The sequence below is a fragment of the Dromaius novaehollandiae genome, chromosome W (genome assembly GCF_036370855.1).
Source record: "Dromaius novaehollandiae isolate bDroNov1 chromosome W, bDroNov1.hap1, whole genome shotgun sequence".
In the NCBI taxonomy this organism is placed as follows: Eukaryota; Metazoa; Chordata; class Aves; order Casuariiformes; family Dromaiidae; genus Dromaius; species Dromaius novaehollandiae.
Window position 1 is genome coordinate 67,213,333 of NC_088130.1, and position 26,088 is coordinate 67,239,420.

Here is a 26,088-nt window from a genome sequence, read left to right on the forward strand (position 1 = left end):
CGAATGCTCTGGTCCAGGGTATAGAAGAGAGATGGACACATTAGCACAAAGTGCTGCTCAAGACTTTTACTCTAGATCCACCGCTCTGTTTGACATTATTTTTTCAGCTATTCATGCTTCTGTTTCATCTAAAGACAATAAAATTCTCCTGAAAATTAGGAACTCTTGAAGCCTCCCCATTAGCTACTGCTGTACTGTCTTTCCTCTGAGAGCAGCTGATATATGTGGCCACCACTTTTGACCGCTCTGTGAAATTACAAAGTTTGCTAATCACAGAAATACATTTTTTTAAGCCTAAGTTCAGCAATGCTCACTAAAACTTTGCACCGTGGATGGTCAGAGGAGTGCTCAGCACGTGAGATGGGAACGACCCATGCCACGAAGAGGGTCCCCGCACAGCAGCCAGGCACACACGGCACCTGGCAGAAGACGTTCGGCCTCTCATCAGCCGCTCTGCACCTCACCTGGCACCTTTAACGATCAGAGCTGCTGAAATGCAAAGTGCCTGCTGCTTTACAGGCTGAAATCACAGAGAACAGGGGTTGTGACTAAGCCACCGAGTTATATTTATATGCATGTTATCAGCCCGGTCTTTGTGATAAATTGTTTGGCATCCGCTTAGCAAAGTGTCTGTGAATTCACTGGGAAAAAGAATGTTAAAATAGCAGAGAAGTTATTAGGTGGGAGTACTTAATGTTTAGGGAACTGGCGTTCCTTGGCAGGATCTCTTATGGGAAGGAGGCTGGTGTCAGGCCCCTGCCTGTATCTGTCTGTCAGTCCTTCCCCAGCACCATCCGGCTCCGATGCTGCATTTCAGTGAATGCTGACAGCAAGCTAGTGCTCTCAGAGACAGTCTTTTCCTATACCATTTATGAAAATATATAGGGAATGTGATAAAGTCCAAAATAAAGAGCTGTTCTGGCTGCTGCTTGTGTGTTTATGCCTTTACCACACACTGGAGGGCTCACAGATGTAAGAAATCTCAGCTGAGGAGTGGGTTCTCCAGTGTCTAATATGGCAGAAAATCTGATTTAAGCTCTTCTATTTGAGCGTTCGTAACATCTCTCTGCAGGATCAGTTCTCCAACGTCTAATATGGCCTAAGCCCATTGCTGCGCTTGCTGCATATTAAAGAAACAACAAAAAAAGTCTACCTATCATGAGCTACCAATCCAGAGGAAGACGATTTTCCCCAGCTCCCCTGCTCACAAGACTATTTTGGAAGCGCTTCAAACTTTTTTAGCTTGTAGACAAGCATGATTCCTCCTGGAGCCTGGTGCGACCGCTTAACTCTGCCATCAGCCTTTCACAGGAGGCTCCGTGTTAAAGCTGGATAACGCAAACCACAGGCAGCTCAGCCGGCAGCACCGCGGGCGTCAGGGAGACTTGCCGCTTGCTCCGTCACCATCTCCTGCGGCAGCAGTGCCAAAAAAAGTGGCCCGAAGGGATCAGGGGGAGGTACCAGAGACAAGGCATTACTGAGGCATTTGCAAATAGATGGTGAGAATTTTGGAAGTTTTGTGATCTGCAAAGCAGCAAAAATCAGTTTGTGGGTGCAAAAGCTATCAGGTCCCTTTATACGTGCTTTATGGGCTTGTGCAATCTAAATTCAGTGGTGCCAGCAGGGCTTACTTTATATAACGATAGGCCTCTGCAGACACAGTCTAGGTCTGCTTTCTGTAAAATATTGCATAAGTTGATTTTTTTTTACTAATTATGCCTTATTCAGACTGGTCACTAAGGGTGTACATTGATCAGATAAAATCATACAAACAAGACCAGATAGTTTGACTGCAACAGTTAATAAAGAAATACCAGAAGTCAAAAGGTGCTTTTCTGCCCAGTGTGACAGGGCTGTGATTTGAGGTGAAACAACTCCAAGGCTTAAATCGAATTAAAATGCCTAGATATGAAGCTAGTCACTACAGTTGTCCTCCTTCAGCCTGAAGGATTTATGATTGAAAAGAATGAAAAGTCACCACGAACCTGTAGGAGAACGGAGCGGTTTGGGGAAATACAGAGTGTTTATACCCAGGTGAGCTGGAGAGGTGGGTGGTTCATGCCCACCCCGGCAGAGCGAGTCGCACCCCTATATCTGTTGGGCACCTGGGGATGCAGACACCCATCTCGGGGAGAGGCTGCATTTGGACGGGAATTTTCAGAAATTTGAGGGTGGGAGGAACGGTGAGCCCTGCAAATTTAATCTAAATCCCTGGGAGCTCGGTTTCCCTCCTGCCTTGGCAGGAGGTGAGATTGAAACTGCAAGCACACACTCACAGTGTTGCCGTCAGCATGTCCAGGAGAAGACATCTGCGGGGAAGTGCAATTCGCAGCACAGCGAGCAGGGTGAAGGGCTTCTACACCGCTGGTGCTCGCCAGCCTCATCTCACTTTCACGTGGGAGAGGAGGTGTCGTCGAAAACAGCCTGCACCGCCGTACAATATCCCCGTTGGGAGAGCAGCCTTCCTTAGCGTTCCCTCTCCACCCCAGGTAGCAGCACATGGTGCCCACCCTAAATCTCAGTGCAAGAGAGACCACGCGCACCCGGAGCCACCCCAGCACCTGGCTACAGGGGCTCGACACACAGGAGTGACAAGCTACTGACAGCCACGGGGCATCTCCACCCACGGGGCGCAAGGCTGGGTCCCACCATCTGGGCAACCTTCAGTGGAGGCAATCCAGGTTAGAAAACGGGCACAGCAGGGAAGGATATTCAGGCAAATGCACTCATTGCTCTGGAGACATGTTTATCCTTGCTCCAAAGTATGTTGAATTTAGCCAGTTTTATCTATGGGCTACTTCAATCATCAGAAGTTGAAGGGAGGAGATCATCTCTGGTTGCAGGGATAGCAACGGTTCTGCATAAGGGCTGATACTCCGTAAGGGTGAAAGAGAAATACCTGATTGTGGTTAGGCTTCATCCTCAGCATCCTTCAAAGAGCCTGTTTGATCAGCCTTCCAAATAGTAGGATATCGAAATCCATCCCTGTTGCGTAATCTTTCCAATATGTTGCCAAGTGAAGCAAAGTTTCGGAGAGATTTATTAAAGACATTTTATTTTATCACATGATGACATTTGCATCAGGCAGCAAAGATGGCAAATTATTTGCAGAATTATCAGACAGACTCTCTCAGTGCCTCAGCATTTCTCAAGGGAAATAACGTGCTCAGAAACATGGATGTTGCTGAGATTATCTTCCGCTGCCTGAAAGGCATTTGACTGCCTGACCTGACTGCAGCCCAGAGTTTAATCAAGTTCAGCTAAGCAAACAGGCAGTGAAAGGAAAAACACCCATGTGAAGCTCCAGGCATCAGCTCAGACACTTTCAGGACAGTTCATTTACCTCATTTGGGGAAAGAATGACTTCATTTTCCAGAAATGTACTGTAAGTCCATCAAGACAGCCAGGCTGCTAAAACCGACAGTTTTTAGTCTGGTCGAGGCAGCGAATGCATTTCACAAGAAGGAAGATAAATGTATTCTGTGTTCTCCACTCCTTGCAAAAAATAAACAAAAAATGCCACGTTAAAGGAAAGCAATGGAAATAAGCCTTTTTCTCCTTTCTAAAGATCCAAAGACCTCAGAAAGCTTATGATGAACTGACTAATATCAATGCCTTCCCAGAAACTTTTCCCAATGCTGAATTCTCCTCATCTTCCTGAGTTTTTCCTTTTTTTTTTTTTTTTCTTATTGTTGAACACAAATCTTTGTAGCCCGTAAGGGCTATCTTGTAGCCTTGCAGTCCTCCACGTCTCCCCTTGGTGTCATCTGAACATCTAGCTCCACTATCCCAGCTGCTAATGCAAATATTGATTAACACTAGCCTGCATAAATCTGCCCAGTCGTTGATGACCACACTTGGAGAGTGGTTTCCAGTTTATCCAACTCTCACCAATTTATCTAGCTACCCAGCTTGTTGAGGAAAAACTCACATGAAACCATGTTGAATGCCTTACAAAACTCAAAATCTGTGACGTCCCATGGAAGAGGGTAGCAGAGTTCTGTTTTGCATCTCTGCTTTTATACCTACTATTTAGGGCCTATGACAGTTACTAGAAAATATCTAGTGAGATGCCCTCACATAGCGTTTATATTGTTTCAGTGGAATGATTTGAGGTCTGTATTTTCGTATGTGAGGTCTGTATGATCATCTATTTTCTATACACAACATACTTATGCTCCCAACTCCCATTTAAGGCCTGACCTTGTTAACTCAATAGTTGCTAGGTGTGGAAGAAAATTAGTTGGACCTGTTTCTATGTCTAGGCAGCTGATGTCCTCGTAACATGTGTCTTCTGCACCTGAAAAGGTGCCTGTGGCAGCAGCAAGAGGCGTTTGAAGTAAGATTCCCTCTCTGTGACGGACTATAGCTCCATTATGGATTTAAATGATTTATTCTTCCGTCCAGACTCACTGGGAGGGCTTAGAGATGTGTGAAGCCTTAGAGCTGTAAAACACCTAAATGACAGTAATTATCTGACTGCCAGCACTTCGCTGTCCAGGAATAGGTTGTGGTTAGTACTGCTCATCACAGCTCTAGAGCTGGCTGGGAAAAAACAGAAAAGAGAAACATGTATTCATCAAAAGATCTTTTTTAAGAGCCGATGCCTGCAAAGGAAGGAGGGAGGCCAGGCTCTGCGCTGACTCTAGCAGCTCCCACAATCCTGAGGCATCTTGCTGGGGGCCTTCGAGAGTGAGAAAGCAGCAGTCTAAGCAAGCAAAAGGAATCACTGTCACCCAAATGCAGGGTTAAAATATGAAACGTGTTGCCACAGAACATTGCTGAGACCAAAAATACAACCCAGCAATCAGGAGGCTGTGGGGGAATACGTGGCTGTGGCGGAAGGGCCATTCACTACTTTCCCTGACTCTTATACTCTTACCTTAAGTATCCACTCCTGGGCGCTGTCAGAGACAGACTCTGGCAAAACACTCATCTAAGTCACCGTGTCCCGTTATTTATACTTTCTCAGAGCAAGAGCTGCAAACGCCACTAAGGAAAATGACGGATGCTGCGATCTTAAGGAAATGAACCATTTCTTGATTGCTTGCTTAGCTGAGCAATTTGCAATGTGATAGACAGCAATTATATCATACAGTGTAAATTTGTCTATTCATTTCTCCCTCTCCACATGTTTCCTCTTCTTGATTGAATAATCACTAACAATAATCACAAGCAGCTGTAGGAAGGAAGCACATCCATCAGTTTTAATGTCAGCAAGAATGAGAGCTGATTCCTCCAGTATTCACCACAGCTCTGCATCTTCAAAGCAATTTACATGTTCCTTATAGCAGGGCAGCCTGTTAATAGCAAGATCATATTATTTCTATCACTTATTTCTGTTTCAGTTTATAATCTGGAACAATAGAAATCCACAGGAAAATATCCAATTTAAAAAAAATATGCTTGCTCCATCTACTATTCTGTATTCCCACAAATGCTTTTAAAATAATGTTTTAATTCTCCTGATGCTGAGAATATTGATGGAAGTGTAAGCTTCTAACACTGTGACTAGATAAAATAAATCAGAAACAAGGAAGATGGATTTACTCTGCATTATTCCTCTCTCTAAGGCACTCAACCTCTGAACCAACCTATGCATTAAGTAGTTATTTGCTTATCACGGTATTAGAAATTGCTCATATGTTTGCCACGCAGCTCTGTCTGAGTTCAAGTCACTGTAAAGATGTGCTGTAAGGAAGCAATACTTGTCAAGCACGTCAAGGTAATCTTGCAGGCTATTCAGTGTTATTTTAATTGGTAGCATTACGTGGCTTTGAGGCTCTTTAATGCAGACAGCTGAATTGCAGATTTCCAGAACTGATTTAACCTAAGGAGTCTAGCTCGAACCAGACGATATCTAGAAATAGGGATAGCTGTATTGTCCATGCAAAGAGAGGCAGTAAGGCAAAGTTTATTCTGCAGGGTTGAAAGTCTCTGTGATCTGTAAAGTGGGTGCCCTCAAAAAAAATCTGAAGCTAAGTGAATCCACAGTCCAGGACCAGGATGAGATGAAGCCTTCCAGGACAGCAGTATAAAAGACAACATTCAGGGTGTGTGCATTTCCAGCTTGTGCTAATTTTGAAGGATAATGCAAAATTCCCCCCTTCTTCACACAGCTGCCCTAACAGCAGCTGCAACAGCCTGAAAGAGTTTCCTTTCTACAAGGACAACTGCCAGGAGTTAATCCCATGTGGGAAAATGAACTGGAACAAGAGGGAGGTGAGGAGAATGGTACTTTTGCACACAGCAATGATGGTAGTTGTTACTTCACATAAAGGGCCTGGACAGTAAAGGACAGAGCTGTTAGGAATGCATAGTTAGGCAAAAAAATGTGGATTGCAAAGGTTGTCTGTGTACACACCGCTAGTTCTCACAATAAATTACCTTACTTTGTCCATATGTACTGTAGACTACAACCCAAAATCTAACATTCAAGGTCCAGCGATCAAAATATAGAATTTTCAACTGATGATATAGCTCCACAGTTGCAGTCTCTAGTTATATGGACCAATTCCAATCAGCCGAGCTTCGAGCTCTCTCTGTGCAGAGACACAGAAGAGCAGGAGATACAAAGTAAGTTTGGAGGCACAAAAAGTGGCTCAGAGCTTGCCTTTCAAATAAAACTGCTTGAGTGGTTTATTCAATAGAATTAAATCATCTTTCAAACACAGTGACACAGACAAAAAAAATACCCTGATTACTGTTTTAGTTATGGCTTACATCAATTGTTAGGCTTTCTATTACAACCATAATACAACTACAGAAACGATAAGCAAAAATTACAGGGTGGAAGATTTATAAAAGAAAGGTGAACTAATGGACAGGATGGCATTAACAGAAGCATGAAACTAGAGTGACTCTGCTTGGATTTCTCCACCGACACCATACAGAAATAACAAAAATGAAACAAACTTTATTTTTGTAGTAACCCAGGCTCCATTAGCACGAAGACCCATAGGTTTGCTCCAGTATTTGCAAATCGAAAACTTGTTTTCTTCCAGGTGAAAATGGGGGACATATTCAATAGAAGGCCTGTGCAGAACACAGTACAATTTACATGGGCTGAACATGGATATCCCATCAGACACCTCATGGTTTATAATAAGGAGGACTCAGAAATGAAGCAAAAATCACCATGTCCTGTCCTAGATAGAGCAGGTACAACCAGTTTTCCTCATCTGTAAAGAGACAGGCTCTAGTGTCACACATGAATAAGTGGTTATCACTTTGGCAACGCTAGGTGCTACAACAGATAGGGATTAATTTAATTCCGTTTGCCCCTAACTACTAAAACAGGTAATAATTACAGCCTTCATAAGCTGTATGGAGCAATGGAGATACTTCAGTGTCTTGGTCCATCTCAATGCAGACAGCTTCAGCTAGAACAGACATTTTAAGATCTAGCCAACACAGTATCTGATTTTGTTGGGTTAATTTGTTACCGTTCTACATGCTAACACATTTTACAGTGATTGGTACAGTTAAAAATGTACGACTTATCCAAAGATCAAACACCAAGAACACTTATGGCTTCTATAGGGAAAGTCAGATGTCTCATTAGCTTATTTACAACTTTCAACCCAAGGCAGTTCTGTCTTTTTTTAGGTGTCCCACTAAGGTCCCGTCCTTCATTTCTGATGCTCCTCAAATACTCAGGGCTGTGGGAAGCGTTCGAAGTGCTCGAGGCCTGGGACGCAGGCTCCCTCACTCTAACGCTTCCTGTACACTTGGATTTCCCTTAAAGTTATTTAAAAAGCACTTACGTACAATTGCTTGTAGATTTTGAATACCATGCAGACAACACAGAGATGCCCAGCAGCCTCACCCACGTTAGACAGGACATAAAATGATAATAGTCTGGAGGGTCTTTTCAGAGATACGGGTTATTGGCTTGACGTACAAGCGTTGGGCCCAATATTTTTCGTATCAATCAAAGCCAACTGCAAACTTTGAGCTGGCTTCCAAAGGAACAGGGCTGAACCCTGCCTTGAAAACATTCACATCACTGATGAATTCCACGCTGATATTTTAAAGCAAGCAGGAAAACACCTCTTTTCTCAAGGCAGGGGATTCACACACATACACAATTAGGTACAGAGGGTCCATTAGGGTTCCTAGTGCCCATGATTTGAAATGGCAATTTACACTGCCACGATGAAATGCTTTGCATAGATGATTTTTGAAAAGATGAAAGTGCAGAAATCTGGAAGGGAGCGTGACAGTCGCAACATTTCTGCTTCCAGATAAGTTTGTTCTTTATGCACACCATTAAAAACACAGTATTGCTACTGCACCATATCTACAGTATATTAAAAATATATTTGAAAACAAGTGAATAAGAAACAAGAGGCTGCTCTTCCTGACCAAGATCAGGGCCCAGTTGTGGAGGCTTGCTCTGAAGTACACCAAACTTTCCATGGACTTCACTGGACTTTGGAAAAAACCCTAAGCATAAATACTGACTCCAGCTGAGCACTGGACCTTTATTCCTAAAACATCATCTCTCCTCAGAATTTCCCAGGGAGTTCTGCCCTTAAAGATTGCTGAATTTTGCAATGTTTCCTTCTTAAACTATGTGCAAAAGCTCCAAGGTTTTCTCCACACTCGGATGCAAACCAGATAGGGCGAAAGGATCATTTCAGAGCTCTCCATTTTCATTACTCACACTTGTGCTCTGCAAAATCAGAGCCTCAATGACAAGTCTCCTGGCCTCAGAAGATTAAAAGGAGAAATATCCTCCCGCTCCACATCTCAACACTGTGTCCACCCCAGTTTTCCTTACACACAAACCAGAGATTGCTTCCATCTGCCATGTGCAATCTAGCGTGGGCAGCCTACCTCCTGCCATGTTATTAAAGCTTGGGGAGCAGCAGCATGGCTGCAGTCTCCTCTGTTCTCCTTGCATGGCTTTTCCAGGAGCTTGCAGACCAACTGGCCATGGTATGCCTCCTCCCAGAGATCCCAATGAGAGGAGCCGTCATGGCATGGCTCCCTGCTTTGTGGTTCATGAGCTGACTTCCCAAACTCTTGTTCAATCACAGAAAGTATGCTAAAATATTATAATGGACCTATCGCTGTTTAATCCATTCTGGCCAACAGCTGAGCTGGATTCCATAGATCAAGCAAGACGCTATACTATTTCAGCTAAATACTTTCTTCTCTTTGATAACAGCACTGGCAGATCCATAAGCCTCCTCTGTTGACCTGACAATAAAGGAGAAGCAGTCCTAGCTGTCTTTTTCTGACTCAATTTGCATTGCCAGTGTATGCAGATATCAGGGACTTCTTAAGAGAGTCTCCGCAATAATACCAGGAGTGAGTGATTAACCCATAATAATACCAGGAGTGAGTGATTAACCCATTATAATTTTCTCTCTCCCTATCTCAGATTTCATACTCTCAGCAGCAGAGCCAGGATTACAGTCTGAGCTCAGGAAGCGATGCCAGAGAGTTGACAGCCTTTCTTCTTGGATAGATTTTTGCATCAGGGCTATTTCTCCAGGGCCCGCATCCTCCTCCATGGGAAATCACAACATGCTAAGCATGCCTTTCAGGTGCCAGAAAAGCATGCTGTAAACACTTGGCTTCCTGACTCTGGTTTCTTATCACACAGGCATCCCACATTTTAAAAGAAGGTTCTTTAAGACTGGACATTTGGAGCTTTGACCGTGTGGGAGAAAGAAAACAAAATAGCCTCCAACTCAGATAACCTCCTGATTTCAAGAGAGCATTTTCTTATGCTCACTACTCAATGGTGACAGAAAACAAGGAGGGTCCTTCTCTGTGCAACAACCCTCCTTTTCCTCCTGTCCTTTTAAAGGACAGCCAGAAACTCGGGCTAGTCAATGCTGGCTCATTCGCCCTGCAGTGATGTTGCACAGGTAGCGAACACTGCGTAGCTGAAATCTCCCCGGCGGTATTTGTTTGCTGCCCCTGGAGAACAGAGCGGTTGGCGGGGTTTGTCCTCAGACCCTGCTCCTGCGAGCTACAACCGTGCCATTTCCATGGTGCTTCACAGAAGGTGCAGCACGGCAGCAGGAATCTGATTTTACAGAGCCGAGAGCAAGGCAAGGAGGCCAAGAAAAATATGAAAGCGTATACTTACGGCATTTCTGACAAAAATGCCGTAGCTTTCCTTCAATCATTTTTTGAGCAATGTCTGAAAAATGAACAAGAAAATAAACATGTCGCAATATGCACGCCTTTTAAAGGAATATTTTATATATATTTCTTTGAAAATTTTTCTGGCTTGCAAATCGCTCCTTATATCTAACTATACACCTATATACATCTTCACAGACATGTCTGGGCCTGTTTCTGCAGTCCCTATGTAAATAAAACACCCATCTCCTTGAATGGGAGTTCTTTTCAAATAAATGGTGCAGGATTGGGCCTTTGGTGTGTATGTGTGAGTATCCTGCACACGTTTTTAAATCATTAAAAAAATATAGTAGTTATAGACTTATAACCATTCAAAATCTAAACACAGTAAAACTGCACTTATTACAGTATAGCCTAAGAGAAGTTACATTACTCATTTGTATGATGCAAACAAAGGAAAGGAAATGTTTGTGATTCTGTTACAGTTTTGCTTATCCTTTTTCCTGTCCAAAAAGTCCAAAAGGATTTTTGCAATTAAAAGAGGGATCTGCACCGTTTCTTTCCAATATGTGGATGCTTCTCATGTGCTTTCCCATCTTCTTTAAGTAACTCTTGCAACATATCAGACTCCTTTCCGTTACTTTTGTTCACCTCAATCAACATAGTGAAGAAAAAACCTTACCAAAGAAAGTATCCTTAGCAAAGCAGCAGCAACAAAGCAATGCTGAAGTGACGCTAGATCCCTACCCAGGCAGAATAAGAAGTAAGGGCTCTAGGTACAGGCTTCAGCGTCATTCCCATTATTATAAAGCTTAATGCACAGCAAGATGGCCAGCTCACTGGGTCACATTGCTTTCTATGTAGCACTTTCGTTACAGCACTTCATTATCAAAGCCCTTTGCACATTAACTTACAATACACAGCAAAGACAAAGATCTTTTTTGCATATTAAATCAAGGAAACCATTTCATCTACAAGTTCATTCATAGCGTGCTGCGTATCTTACAGCCAGCCAATATGGAGTGATGTTCACTAACACATGGTACAACTCTAAGACTAAAAGCACAATGACACAAATATAAAAACCTTAAGCACAGGTCCCTCACTCACTTCTGGCTGGTATCTCCCAAGTAAGCTCTGACACTTTTATCAAAAGGGGTTGCTTTTAAAGTAATCTGGAGTCTAGTGTAAAGCTAAAAAAATATACACTCTTGTGTCATCCAGGCCACTACTAGTCAGTAGGGACTTTGAAATGGTGACCACCATGCTTCACTCCCTTTTTGATCCCTTTATCCATAGTGTGAGCAACTTTCACAGCTGTCAACATAGCACAGAGGCTTTTAAAGAAGCCTTGTGCATTCATGCATTAAAAAATGAAAATCCAAGTCCTGACGTGGATTTAAACCCTCTCCTGAGACAGAAAAGTATCCTTCATATAGGACCAGCACTTTAAACCTTGATCAGAGATCTCATAATCTAAGAAAGACAAGACGAGGCACTGGACAACAGCCCAAGTGCTTTAGTCTTGGAGCTTATACTAGAAAACTCCACTCATTTATCTATGTCAGCATAGCTCAAAGAGCAAACCTCGCTCTCGTGCATGCAGTCATACCAGTACGAAAGGGCATATACCAGCAGCCTACCACACTGTGGTTCAGCAGCCAAAATAAACTGCAACAGTATGTGGCATCTTTTCTCCATCAGGATTTTGCTAGTTTAACTATATCAGGTGAAAAATGAAGCTTGGCTTAACTGATGGAGTCATGCTGGTAACTTTTTAAAGAATATACCAGCCCTTTTATTGCCCTACCATAATAACATTCTCAACACAAATAAATGCCACATTAAGACATCTGAGGTCTTGAGATGCATGAATTTAAAACAAGCATCACAATCCAAACCACAAAATACATTCACTACCTTTTAACTTCATTTCCCGCAAGTATTTATCACAGATGCCTGAAAATATTTAACTCAACCTGCACAACAGTCAATCAGCATTTAGATGCTCTTACAAAGTCTTCTATAAAAAACAAAGAGGAAAAGCCTTTACTATGTTATGCTGTGACATTTGAACACAAAAATCAACTCAGGAAATATAACTAGAGTAGTCTCCCTGCTATTCAGCCTGAGCAAAGTTTGCTGAAGCGGGAAGGAGCACAGTTCTTCAGCAGGGACTCCTGTCTGAAGCTGAGACGGTCACTGTAGGAGAAAGCACACACATTGCTTGTGTGTTAGCTAGAAAAATAGTATTACAGACTATGAGAAAGAAAACAGCATCGGCAGAGGAGACCAGAACTACGAGACACAGGAAGGAATCAAAACGAAGCAGCTCTAAAACAATTACACACCATGATCAACACAGTTACCTTTTGCTGGGAATGGGAGTAAAACATTCTCTCCTACTTTTGCTGAAAAATTTCATAAAGTGATCTAGTTTATTCCTATCACATCTAAGTGCAATTTTTCACCAATACTTTGTGAAATTACAGAATAAAGACCTCAAGTTATACACTTGCCATTAGAACTATAATGCTAAAGAATATTTTCAAAAAACCCAAAATGCCAGAAAACAGTACTTTCAATAAAATCTAGCAACACCCCAAGGTATTCAATTCAGAAACCTATGTAAAGTCAAACAGTCTATGCTAAAATTCTCCACCACTGATTCTTCTCAAAAGTTTGGTGCTTTTCCTCAAAGTGAAAGGATAGCTATATTAATGTGCTCTGTATATCACTAAACCTATTGGGAATGTGCTTCTTATCTGAGTTGCTTTCCAGGGCAGTGCATATCCTGGGACAGAGGAGTTATGCTTTACCCACACTGTTACGGACCCTACTCTGCTAGCAGGGAAGATGCTGGTATCCTAGATCCTATGGGATGCAATGCCTTGAGGAAATTTATATCAAACAATTATTGCATAATTTCAGGGTGTAATAAAACCTCTTACACCGTACACAGGCATTAAGTTCCCTTTGCACTTTGTCAGAGGAAGAACTGTCCTTGTCAACAGCAGCTACAGGTCCCTGTATGAACCCGCAAGATCCCCTTGCTGTGCATGTGGAGAAAGTTGAAGATTTCTGAGGGCATCGCATGAAAACCAGGGCGAGGTTTGACATTGTCATAGTAGTGGTGAGTTATAAAAATCCCTGAGGGGTTCATAGGGAAGGCCCAAAAGCCAAAAAGGTGGACCTCTTCACAGAGCTCCAGAGCAGCAGTCACCAGGATCAGTCCCGTGCTAATCCGCTTGGCCCGCACCCCTAGACCGAGCCAGTAGCGCGAGACGTTGATGAGATACTGGGGATGAAAGTAGTAAACAGCTTGCTGAGATTCAAAATCATCCAGGACGTATTTGACCCGGATGGAGACGTCTGTGTTGCGAGTGTTGTAGAAAGCCGGCAGCAACACAGAAGCATTTTCATAGACCTGGAGCACATCATAGAAAGGTTTCCTCCACTTCTCCAGCTTATGGAATCTAAAGAGAAAAGGATGCAAGCGAGGGTCAGACCAGCGTGAACTTCAGCTTTGACCCAACAGACAAGAAACTTCCATTGGGTTTGTACCAAAACATTTCTGATGCAGAGATGACGTTTCAGTTAAGAACAGGAATATACTTAGATTTGTAGCTAAAAGAAAGCGTCAGCATGAAATGTAGGGAAAAAATGCGGAGAGAGAAAAAATACATTCTCCCCTCTTTTGGCAGTACACTCACTGAACACTGGACAAACTTTGTAGACATTTCTGGCCCTTTTTCATTTCTCATTAAGTATCAAAAGTATGTACTTTTTCCAAGGTTTGACCAGCTTTATTGTGCACTTCACAGTGCAGGACTATACAAAAAAGTAGCAAACACCAAAGCCAAGCAAAACCATCTGTAACATGTCCAACTGTAGAACTGAAAACAAAACTGTCATGCAAGCAAATCACTTCACTTTGCTCAAGAAAACACACTCCCCTGGCAAGAAAGGTCACCAGGAATTAGTTAGCCCCAGGACCCCAAACACACACTAGTTAGCTTTAGGCACACAAGGAGACACAGGGATCCATCCAGTTTTAGTGTCTGTTTTTGCCTGCTCTGGGATGTACCTATCAGTTCAGCCCTTCTGGTGCCCTGGGGCTGCAACAGCCTGGAGCCTCCAAGTCTGGCACAAAATAAAGTGGTTTTCAGGTATTAAAAATTTTTAAATAAAAATCACTCTGTCAATCCTAGCTGCAAAGGTTAACTGGCATTTTTTAAAAACATACAACAATATGTGTTACTTTATTCAAGCATTTAGGATGGGATCCACTTGCTTTCAGGCTAAAGCATCCAAGACATTTGCACGGGGCTTGCAGGCGTGACAACACAGGACTTCCAGTGGAATGATGGCTCTGCTAATATGATTTCAGCTCATCAGCTTCCCACTTTCCATTATCAATGTATAGGTCTAAGTGTTTAAGGCATTTCTCTGTGTTGTTACTGATTCCTTACACCAAACAACTTCAATCCAGAATGAAACATATGATTAACAGTGTCAGTTTTAAGTAATATTGAAAAAACCTTCTCTGTAAGAGTTAGAATTTAGTGAAAGGTAGATTTGGAAAAGCAATAGGAGATGAAAACACAAGAAACAGAAAGAAATGACCTTTCAGTAATTATACTGGGATTGACAGTCACGACATCCGTCTTTACCCCCACGTCCGTAATGTATTTCTCAGATATAGGAGGCAAATTGCACCTATAAAGGAAAGAAATTATTAAGAAAGTTAAACAATTCCTTGCACCTTTTCAGGACTGGAAAGCAGAATTGATTTAAGCATTTCTTCCAAGCTAGAAACAGTTTGCAGATTTATAATTGTAGCAAAACACATTGATGCCCAAACTGTATATTAAAGTAACACATTCTTAGGGGCTGTAAGAAGATGACCATTCTTCCCTGAGTCTGTCAAAGCTGACCTTTTTTGCAGATATAACCAATGTTCACTCATTTTGCTTCCGTAATAGCAATTCAACCATTTAATTTGGCAATTTACTACCAGAAAAGTTAAGAATCCCCAAGGACAATCAACCTCTGAAATGAAAGACTTCCTCAACATCAGCTGTTAGGTTGTATTTGGTAGTTAATAGATAAACTACACCTATAATATCACTTTTGATGTGTTTTATTTTATAACCTAGTGAATTTATGGGAAATGCTCCACAAGAACTAAACCAATCCAGTTCCCTAATTAAACCAAAACAATCTGCTTCCTTCCTTTTCCCCTTATAAGTATCTCCCAGCGCAGTATGAAAGCTGCAATTCCGACTGTACAGCTTCACCAAAGGATGTCAATGTTATTAGGAGCAAACTTGTGAACATTTGCAAACCCTGACCTTGGCCTTGGCCCAGATGCATCATCTTACCAACTTTACAGCATCCCTAAAGAGATGCTGAAGTTGTCAAAACACACAAACACACACACAAGCTATCACACAAGCTCCACTTCCATAGGAAACATGGATAAAAAAGAAAAAATCTTCAGCATGCTCAATCAGCGGATAACAAGGAGCCGGCTGGTCTTCCACTCAGTTCAAACTAGTGTCAGATTTCAGCTGAAATTTTCAAAACCTTTTGAAGTGCTCCTACAAGCCACAGTAAAAGCCATCACTGCTTAGACATCTGAATCGCACATCTCAAAAATATTACCATGCCTAATTCCCAAACACCTCAATACTTTTCATCAGGGATGAACACTAAGAACCATGAAGACACTAAGAGTAAGCGATGCTCAGTGTTTTCAAAATATTACAGTTTGGCTTCCACCCCTTAAAATACAATTCCTCCACTGCTAGGAGGAGGAGAGTGGGGGAGCGGAGGAAGGCATAAAAGTCCTTCAACATCCTTCTCAGACTCAGGAGATTCACATCTACCTCCCAGAGAGTCCCTCTTTATTAGGTCTGAGAATTTTTTTAAAATCACCTTGTCCTTCTCAAGGGCAAAGTTATTTCCAGCAGTTTTCTCTGCTAGTTGATGCAATGTTCTTTCAAGGTCCTCAGTTACACCTAGCACTAGGCATTGGATTCATCAGATCACATTCAAAAAAAATTTTCAAATATTCAGCATCAATATTGGTTAAACACTCAACTCATGGCAGGATTAAGAAAGGGTAAATTCGTTGAAAGTGATAATTTATTACAAAAATTATACAATATGCATAAACTGTATTTTTGTCTTAGGACTTTAAAAAAATTCATCCATGCAAAGAGAGTAGTTGTGCCTCCAAATGTACCCAATGTTTCATCATAAATCTCCACTCTGGCCAGTAGATGGAGATAGACAATAACAACTAGTAAATGCTATTTATGTGTATGCATTTTATGTATTCTGTTGCAATATAATAAATTCCTATGTGAATTTGTTTTACAGAAAAATCTTGGTTGCATCCTACTAACCACAGGCTTCCTGCCAATATTAAGAGGCTTAGACAAGCATCCTGAAAGTATCAATGAATTTAGCTGTGCTCCACAGATTGTTTTTGAAGTATTTTAAAGAGTCATTTTGTCGGCAACTAAGATGATGCTTCCCAACAGTTTGTCATCTCCACGTGTTACAAAATGTACCTTTCATTTCAACCACACTGATACTTATGATCCAGCATAGTAGAAGGGAATCTACTGTAATTATTTAGTGTATATAGTTTACACTAGGCTTTTAAACTGAAGTAAATTATGTCAAGCCTGGACTGTGCTACAGATTAAAATTAGGACACTAGCTTTACATAAAGAGGGCCCCAGAGGCAGACACAAAGGCTCTGAAAATATTAATAGTGAAGGCCGGACCTATAAAATATTCTTATTTCTCATTTGATGCCAAATTAAATTAAGAAAGCAATGAGCCAAAATCTGACCTATTTTTTCTAGTATGAAATTAGAGAAATTCACTGATCTATGTACAGTTACTCTAGACTTACAGGAACGTACCTAAGGTCAGAAAATGGGCCAACAGAAGTAAAACGTTTTTCATTTTTTACAAAACACATCACGAACCTGTGAGCTAGCAGTCATATGCCATGACCCAGGCAAAGAGCTTAACAGGTTTGAGAGAGGGATTAGACATGCATAGGAATAATAATAACGTATTTCCTGTATATATTAAGCATGATAAAACTCCCTAATCTGGTGACACAAGTGGGACATCCCAGACAACACAAAACCTGGATAATACCAGATATGGTGGGAAGAGCTGCAGAAAGACACCCAACCTTCAAAGTCACTTCAGTGTCTCTGAACACCCTGGGGTCTACGAGACTGATTAGAGTAACCCACAATGGCAGTAATGAGCTGGCTATCTGCAGCCACGTTCTTCCTTATCTGAGCTAATCAACCTTACTGGACTTCAGAAGTGTAACATGGAGACACCCTCTACGACCTTCCAGCTTCTTCTCAGTCCACGGAGCTACTGTCCTCCTGACTCTGGGTTTATGCTGCCAGATATAGAAAGGGATGGTGCTGAGCCTGATTTAATAAATAATCTGGGACTTGTGCTATGCAATCAAAGTGAGAGCACCATTTCAGAAATACAGGTTGAAGGCATGTGTGCTGTGCCAGAACCGAGTTATTAAGCTCTGGCCAAGCTGTGTACCACACAAAAGAGGAGAAAATTGGCCTGGGAAAATATAGCCATGTTCACATGGTGCTGCTCCCGGGCTAATGTCCATGGAATGATAAATCCACAACCTGAGTAACAGGACAGGCTGAATAAGGGCATTAAACTTTGCGACAGAAGTCAATGATTAACCAAGTCGTGTTAGGAACAAATAAGCCTCCAAAGTATCATTTTTAAGTACATATTATACAGTGGGGTGTTTTTTTCGAAATGTTTCATTTTGCGCAAGAAGCAGACTATTGATTTGGCCAGTTTGGCAAATCCCATGTTTCAGTGTGAGAGAGAATAGCTTTGCATCGTTATTAAAATAGGTGAAAGAAATGCTGCTGTGATGATTACCGAAACACGAAGTCCGCACTGTCAATCTCCCGGCCACATCTGCTGTTCTTCAGAATTCCTCCGTTCCCAACCACTGCACATTTCTTAAACTGGGAGCGGTGGTACGGCATATCCTGCAACAAGACAGCAAGGAAACAGTCAGTCTCTTGAAACATGGAGGCAACAAGTCTTTGGTTTTTCCTTTTTTTTTTTTTTTTTTTAGTGCAGCTGCATCTTGGATAAAAAGCCTGCAGATGCAATAATCATAGGAAGCTGACACTGGCTCTAGCATGTAGTACTCCCATGGTGTACATGAACTGATGGGATTGTTTTCTTTGCAATTAGAGATGCTCTGGGCAACTAATTTGGAAGGAAAAAAACAATGACCTGTTTTTGTCCAGATTTAATAATAGAAGAAGCAATTTTAGAGACTTGCTTTCCCTTCTGATTTCCACATGGGGGCATAAACCATAAAATTAGTGTACCCCAGGTGTAGCCTTCTGAGCTGCCTGCAAGCTGCTCACTCCTCCGGCTGATGTCCTGCTTTTGAGAAGTCTGTACACAGTCCCTGAGCAGCTTGCAAAACCCAAGAGGTCTCTCTAAACCAGACAGAATATTACAGATATTTATCAGAACCCAGCTCAAATTCTAGTGCTTGCTACACATTCCTCACAAACTGAGCTAATAGGATTAATGATTATTAATTAGCACTTGTACTACCAGCAGTGCCAGAGCCTTTGGTTAGGCACCTCTACAGGCTCAGAGAGGATGAATCCTTCTGTAATCTGTGAGGCAAAATTCTGTCTTCAAATGCGCGCATGCAGCTGCTGATGAAGCCAGAGAGAGCTATAATCACATCTCTGAGAAGAGAACTGGGCCATTAGAGTGAGAGGGTTATGACGCAAAACTGAGCCAAGCTACATCTTATGAATATGTAGAGATGTGCTTATATAAGCATGAGAGCACTCCTTTTGGTACATACATATTTCATCAATAATTTCATACTGCAAACTACAGGGAGATGCAATCGTGGCATGACATTTCTAGGTGATTTTTCCCAGAATCCTTCCATAGCATTCATAAGACTTCAGGCAAGAGGGCATGTAATTACGCTTATTTGAGAAAAGCAGCAGCTCTCTGACACAGAGGCATTATAGACCTGTCTGTGCTTTACCCAGTGGTTCCTTAGTACAAAATGCCTAGGCACTCCTGACAGGGGGATCAGAAACCAGGTCCCCCCACTCAGCACAAGGCTCTTGACCTTACAGTCTTGCTTGCTTGCTCTCAGCCCTGTGTCTCTGACATTTGCTGTGCAGCAGCCCAGCTCCAGCTAGGCAGAGGGTGGCTTTGGCCACGTAACTGCTGCCCAGTGAATCCCAAAGGCAGTTAGGCATGGGATAGGTGCTGCAAAGCATCCTCAAGGCATATCTGGGTAAGTATAACAGCACTTATGTGACACTCCCAGCAAAAGCATAGGTGCCCTTAGTCTTTCATGTACCTGCACAATTAGGCAGGGTTTTGAGGACTCTCTTGGACTTAGATGTATTCATTCTTTGCCTGTCTCCAGACGCCAAAGTGCTTTTCTGGATCTGAGCCTTTTCCTTGCTCTGCTCCAGTTGCCTATGTGCATATTTAGATACCAGCACTGCCCCACCTCTCAGTTGTGCTCAGAAGACAAATGCATTAAAAGCTGGGAGACTCTGAAGGACAATGTTAATGACAGAAATCTAAGTACCTAACTTGTATATTTTCCTGGCTTTCGGAAAGGGATGAATTTCAGTTATCCCCCCAAACATGCCATTTTAAATTCACAAAGTGCGCCTCATGATAAATCAGTAGCCATATAAGCCCATTTCTGCACATAAATCACAGTGTTTAATGGGAATTGCCCACGGCCTTTAACATTTACACTTGGAATAGCCATCAGGTCAAGGATTATTTGCTGAAAATGTTTTGAATAACCTTTATGATGAATATATTTAAGATTTCTGCAGCCTGTTCACAGAGAAGCTGCAAACAGAAATTAGGCTAAAAATAGTCAGTCATTGTGAATATGAATTATAAAATGGTCATGCCAAAAAATGACAGACCTACCCTAAATGTTGAACTTAATGTATGTAGATGAGACCTTAACAAGTTCTGGTCAGTAAGGGCCTTTTTTATTGATATTTCTTAAGTTATTTCATTAGCCACTTTGCTGTTTGGACAATAATATTCTCCAGAGAAACGCATAATAGATCATATTAGAGCAGATGACCGCTAGAAAGTCGGATAATCAGCTGGAATATCATATGGGAAACAAACATATTCACAGTATAAGCAATGATGCTTGCAGAAATGTGAAACAGTGAATTGCTAAATGCTTGGCTATAGGACTTTATCTAATGCAGCAAGTAGAGTGAAGCTGATTGTGCAGATAGACACAGGCATGAAGCACCTTTGGAAACATTTTGAAGATTTCTTGGTTGATATGGAAGATTCCACTAGTATCCACTTCATACTTCAGTTTAGTCCCCAAGGGAGTATTTTTCTGGGTGGTAAACAGAAAGGCAGGGGCATTGCAACATCTTGACAAAGTAGACCTGTAAAATGAAAAAGAGATGAATAAAAGGAGCTGATAACATGATTTAGGAGTTGCAATTAGTATTGAAAATACTTCTGAACTGCAGCTGACAAGGCATTTTTTGTCAAATCTTCTTTTTAATTGTGCGAGAGGTAAAATGGTGATAAGCTAGAAGAGATGAGACCTCTGTAACAGGCACTGCTCTAGGCTGCAGGAAATGTGTGTGCAAACTGTGCCCTGCTCTAGCCAACAAAGCTGAGCTTTCTTCATACCCCGGGCAAACCATCCTAATGAATTAGGCCCTCTCTGCTTTAGAGGTCTTGCACTTTCTATAAATCATTCACCAGGCACTGGGCAGGAAGCCTGGGGTTAAAGTATTCATTTGGGGATCTAGAAACCTGGTAGGGCAGGGACTTAAACACAGCAATACCTAAAGACACTACCCACTTACTTACCACACGACATGGAGCATGGCACACCTCAATTACAAAAGACTTCTAAAGGCCTTGGTTTTGCCCTTGAGCTTGCATAACACCATCGGGGGATGATATGGCCCAGGCAGACTGGTGTCAAAGAGACTGATCAAGGCTACAGTGTCAAAATCCCAGACAAATAGCCCAGATTTTCATTTTCACTAAGACGAAATAGCAGGTATTTCAATGGAAACACAGTTTTGAAATCTCAAAAATGGGATTCACGGGATGAGGGAAAACCCATTCAGCTCTGACCTCTTTACCATAAGATTCATATGAAACTTAAATAGGAAGAGCAGCTTGCCAATTAGGGGTCCATTTCTTAGCTCCCATCTTCCCCTGAATGCCTTTCTACTACTATTGCTGGAACCAAAAGCCCTGACTTAATCCCACTCTAACTCCATTGCCAGTTTGTTTCTCAGCCAATGCATCTTATGCCTTTAATGAAAAATACATCTCATAGCATGAACATGAAGATAAAGCCAAATGGCTCTCAAATATCCTAAATTAAATACCTTGCCTCTAGAGTATGTAGCCTTGTTACGAGTTGGAAAAATAAGCCAGTGCTTTCTACAGATTTCATTACAAGCATCAGAAAGGAAACGCAGCATTATACAAACATTTCAGTGATGCCCAACTACTATTATATACTTGACTCATGGAAAATGACACAATATGATGATCAGAACAAGGCAGCAACTGATATTGAATGAACTGATGAATAATTTCAAATAACTAACTAAATAAATAACTACAGGAAAGTAATGGAACTGCACTGTGAAGTTTGAGATATGAAAAAACTCTTCCTCATTAGTTCTGCATTACGGAATTGCAAGAGGTGCTGTTCTTTAATCTTACATCCAACTAATTTTCCAGAGGCACATTCCTTAATGTGAATGTCTGATCTCTCATGGAAGAAGATTGTCCAGGAAATTGTTTTCCTTCCTCTAAAGTTACAAAAGCTAGCATGATTTTCATGCTTCATCCCTCCCTGCTGCTACATCACTGCCTTTTAACTTTCCTGGTTTCCTCCCTCTCACATGAGGCCCAGAACTGGCACAGTTCGAAAGCACACAATTCATTGTTGTTATACTACCTCCTTTTAACTTTGAGGTACCTACTAGCCTAACTGCAAACTTGGAGTCTTCTGTCTGCTTTTAAGGGACTACAGTTTCCCCACACATTCACACACTGATGTTTCTGTCCCATAAGACAAAAATGAAACAGACTCTGAACTTCCTTGTTTTCTTGATTCATGTGATTAATTTTCATAGAACCAGCTAATGAAGGATTGGTTATATCTAGATGCTGGTGGGAGCTTCTTAGGCAGTGACAGATCAATCAGGCTGGTATATATATATAGGAGGATTTCATCTCTTCTTTCAATGCCCTGAGTAGGACGAAGTAGGGCACTTTAAGAAAAGTGCTGGTGTTGGTGGTCAATGTTGGTGGCCTAAGAGAGAGCAGTGGTCCTCCAGCTGATCTTAGATAATCATTTCTTATCACTCCTACCTTCAGGCTGACCTCCATACTTCAGTGTGCTCATTGCACTCTGTACACAGTCATTAAGACCCAGTCCTCTCACTCCAGGCAATCTTTAAACCTTGGGCCATGATACTAAGCTCTAATTCTGATCAGCTCTTGCTTGGCAAAATGGACTCTGACAGTTGCCCATCAAATATTTTTCAAAAAAAGAATACCAAAAAACCCCACATGTGGAGTTCATGCTGGAAAACCTGGTATGAGACTTCCACCTGGGACTAACAGTTGCTTCTAAGGATGCTAAGGACTAAATCAGCACATCCATTCTCACATCCTTTCATGAACTCATGATAGCTAGTTCCTGGAATCATGCAAGAGAATAAGGGAGAAAGTTGTAGGGTGTTATTCTAAACAGCATTCTGAATCACGCCAGTGACTTACAGACTTGCCAGTCTATAGTCCACTTACTCTGAAATAACCTATTTTCTCTGTACCTACTCAAAAAAGGCCCTTGACTATACTAAGATACAATACTGAAACATTGTTTGGGCTTCATTCTACTATTGCCTCACATGACTAATTTTATAAGCTGTACCTTAAAATGACCATAGAAGACCTTCAGCAGAGAGGAGGTCATACCAAGGAAGATAGAGTATTACAGAAACAAACTGCAAAGGTGTCTGAAGACTAGAAGAAGCATCTGAAGATAGTCAGGGAGTAATCACTGAGAAGCCATTAAAAAAAGGAGGAACTGAAAAACAAGGTCTGACAGTACACTATGCAATACAGAAACTTATACATTACAGAAAAAATCAAGTTTGAGGATTTTGCAGGTCAAATTTTTAGTGTCACCAATGATATTACCATTTTATACCACCAGAGTTAGGCCCGTGGGTAAATGCATGATGTATAAATATTAACTCGTGGCTCCAGCCTCACTTCTGTGTGAATCATACCCAGAAAAGCCTTTCCCATACCAAATTCTTTGCCTTTGTGGGACAAATGTCCTACATGCTCCAAAAATTCTTTTTCACTCTTGCTGTGGACTTTTTCAAAAGTAAGAAAAGTTGGTATTTATTCAAATGGACAGTTCTCCTTCAGTCACAGTGTTATAATGCTTACTCTTGCTATCCATGTGAAGGTTTCATCTCTCTATAACAAGCTAAAATCAGACTAAAGTAATTCTTACTCAATCTCATTAATGTGGACCATTCTTACTTGAATAAGTTAGCTTCTGTGACATTCATCTCCCATTTGCACATCTGTAGGCTCTTCCACCTGTCAAACAGTTCAGTTTGTTTCACCCTAAAAGATAAAAAGAAAGAAAATGTAAATTTACCTTATTACAAGGCATTCAACTCCTTCACCAGCTGCAGCCAGGGGACCATGCATGGGGGAAACTAGTCCGTCCACCCAGTGCAAACAATATCATTCTTTTTATCTTCTGCTCAGAGATGTAAACTCTGAGCCAAGTATAAACCAGTACTGATGGAGCTCTTCAGATGTCTGGAATGGTTTTCTCTTTCTTGATAGCCATACTCCATTTCTTCAGGAGAAAAGATGACATAATGAGCAAGAAGCATCTACCACATTAAATTTTGCCCGAAGCCTGAGGAAAGCTAACAAGTCTGCCAACTATTGTGCCTTTGGGGGGAAAAGCTGCACTTAGCAGCAAGGCCCAGCAGAGGAGGTATTGGTAGAGAAGATGCTTTACGCAGTTTGCCAACTACTGCTATGGGAGGCTTCCCTCTTATTTTGATGGGAATATGTTAATCCATGAGATCCTACAAAACAGAGGTGTTGGTCAATCCATTTTACAAACTGGGATAGCACCTGTCACGACAGGCATGTGTGAGGGTAAGAGGACATGGAAAGCTCTTTACATAAGGATTTCTCCCTTCTCCTCTGTTCAATACACCTTTAGATATACCAAGCAGTGACACACCTACTTCTTCTAGCTTGACAGGGGGTGACACATTTTTTCTGGTATCATCAATTATAACCCATTACTTTTTTTATTTCACTTTCTTCCTCACAGTCTTTTCTGATGTACTGCAGTCAAAGACCTGTGCTCAGTTTATTAAATTGCATTGTAGGCTATGGGTTTAACATTACAGCCAATTGCAGGCTTCAGTTCTGGGTGAGGGACTGGGGAGAGCCTTCAAGTGGAGGAACTTGCAGAAAATGTACTTAAGGCAATGAAAAGTTCTTTACTAGTTAGTTATCTCATGGAAATATGCCCCAGAAAAATATGTCTGTTGATCTGGCAAGTAGAAGACAGTGTTTTAATCTCCTGGACAAAAGAAGTGGAGAAAGCTCAAGAAACTGCTTCTACTTTAGAGTTCATACATACTCTTCCAAACCTGGACAACAGAAATAACTAAGGCCTTGCAAACATCTAGAGCTACAGAGCAATGTCATATTCTGTCTGGGATATTTTGAAATCTGAGATTTCTTCAAGACTGAGAGATCTTAATGTATTCTTTTCAGGTTTGAGGGCTTTGAATGTCTAAATAAAGCAAAGATTTTAAAGATAATTATATATTTAAAGTGAATAGATTTTAGGATTTCCCAAGCTGTGGAAGTCACAGGAAGGAATTAGGTCATATTGTGCTTTCTGTGGCCCACGGGAGCATGTTATCTTAGAAAACTTCCATTACTGTAAGGACTGACTTAGGAAATGTAGATATTTTGCAAGCACATTAGAAGAATGCAGCATAGTAAAAGGAGCTCATTGTCAAATGGTGTCAACTGCACAAGTAAGGCTGACTCTATCCGATTGAGTGGGAGTCCACTAACATCTATGTGCCATTGGATAAGATGAAGAGAGATGAATAATCCTCTGTACCATCTGATAAGTATGAAGAAATGCAATACAAAACTCACTATCTTCAGCAGAACATTGGCAGAAGTGTCAAATTCTCACCCCTTCTATTTATTTTTAAGCAATGCAAGTCAGCAAGCAGTGCGAAGTCGTTATTTGTCTATCCTTCATCCAGTACCAAAAACAGAAGACAAGGACATAACCTACATTTTTCTGTGCACAAAGTCAATGAGGGAGACCTGCTCAAAATTCACACAGACCTGGAACAACAGTATTTGCCTTGCTTGCTCTTATCATTAAGACTATGCACTTGCATAGCACCTTTCAGCTGAGATTCTCAATGCACTTTACAGGCATTAGTAAGTCTTGTGGATTGTAGGTAAGATTACTAAATATGAAAGCCACTGGTTTTAGACAAAGTAAGGGATTAAGCACATTCTAGGCACCTAAATTCAGAAAATGCAAAAGGATAACATGAAAATATCCTGCTCTGTTCTGTCTAAACCCTGGAATGCCTGAACTCCAGGGGCAACCTTATTTTTCTGTCTCATTCCATCTTTATGGTTTCATGGTTATGTCTCAGGCAATGCATTTATTTCCTGATGTGCATATAGGACCACAGAAGACAAAATAAAGATATTGCACTATTTGTCAGAATCACAGTTTCCTTCTTTTTCACTGGATGTGTTGTTAACTTC

At 41.5% G+C, this 26,088-nt stretch overlaps 1 protein-coding gene across 6 annotated transcripts in view; it reads right to left on the reverse strand.

Annotated features, from left to right (window-relative positions):
• Positions 1-6,614: 6,614 nt before the first annotated feature.
• Positions 6,615-26,088, reverse strand: part of LOC135323448 (alpha-2,8-sialyltransferase 8E) — a 75,404-nt gene continuing 55,930 nt past the window's right edge. For all 6 annotated transcript variants that reach the window (XM_064501023.1, XM_064501019.1, XM_064501021.1 and 3 more), the window contains 5 exons: positions 23,785-23,871; positions 20,486-20,630; positions 18,070-18,182; positions 14,731-14,823; positions 6,615-13,580 (listed from right to left, as the gene is read on the reverse strand). In XM_064501023.1, the coding sequence (XP_064357093.1) occupies positions 13,112-13,580; positions 14,731-14,823; positions 18,070-18,182; positions 20,486-20,630; positions 23,785-23,871 (907 nt within the window). In that variant the 3' untranslated portion in view covers positions 6,615-13,111. The remainder of the gene's footprint in view (positions 13,581-14,730; positions 14,824-18,069; positions 18,183-20,485; positions 20,631-23,784; positions 23,872-26,088) is intronic.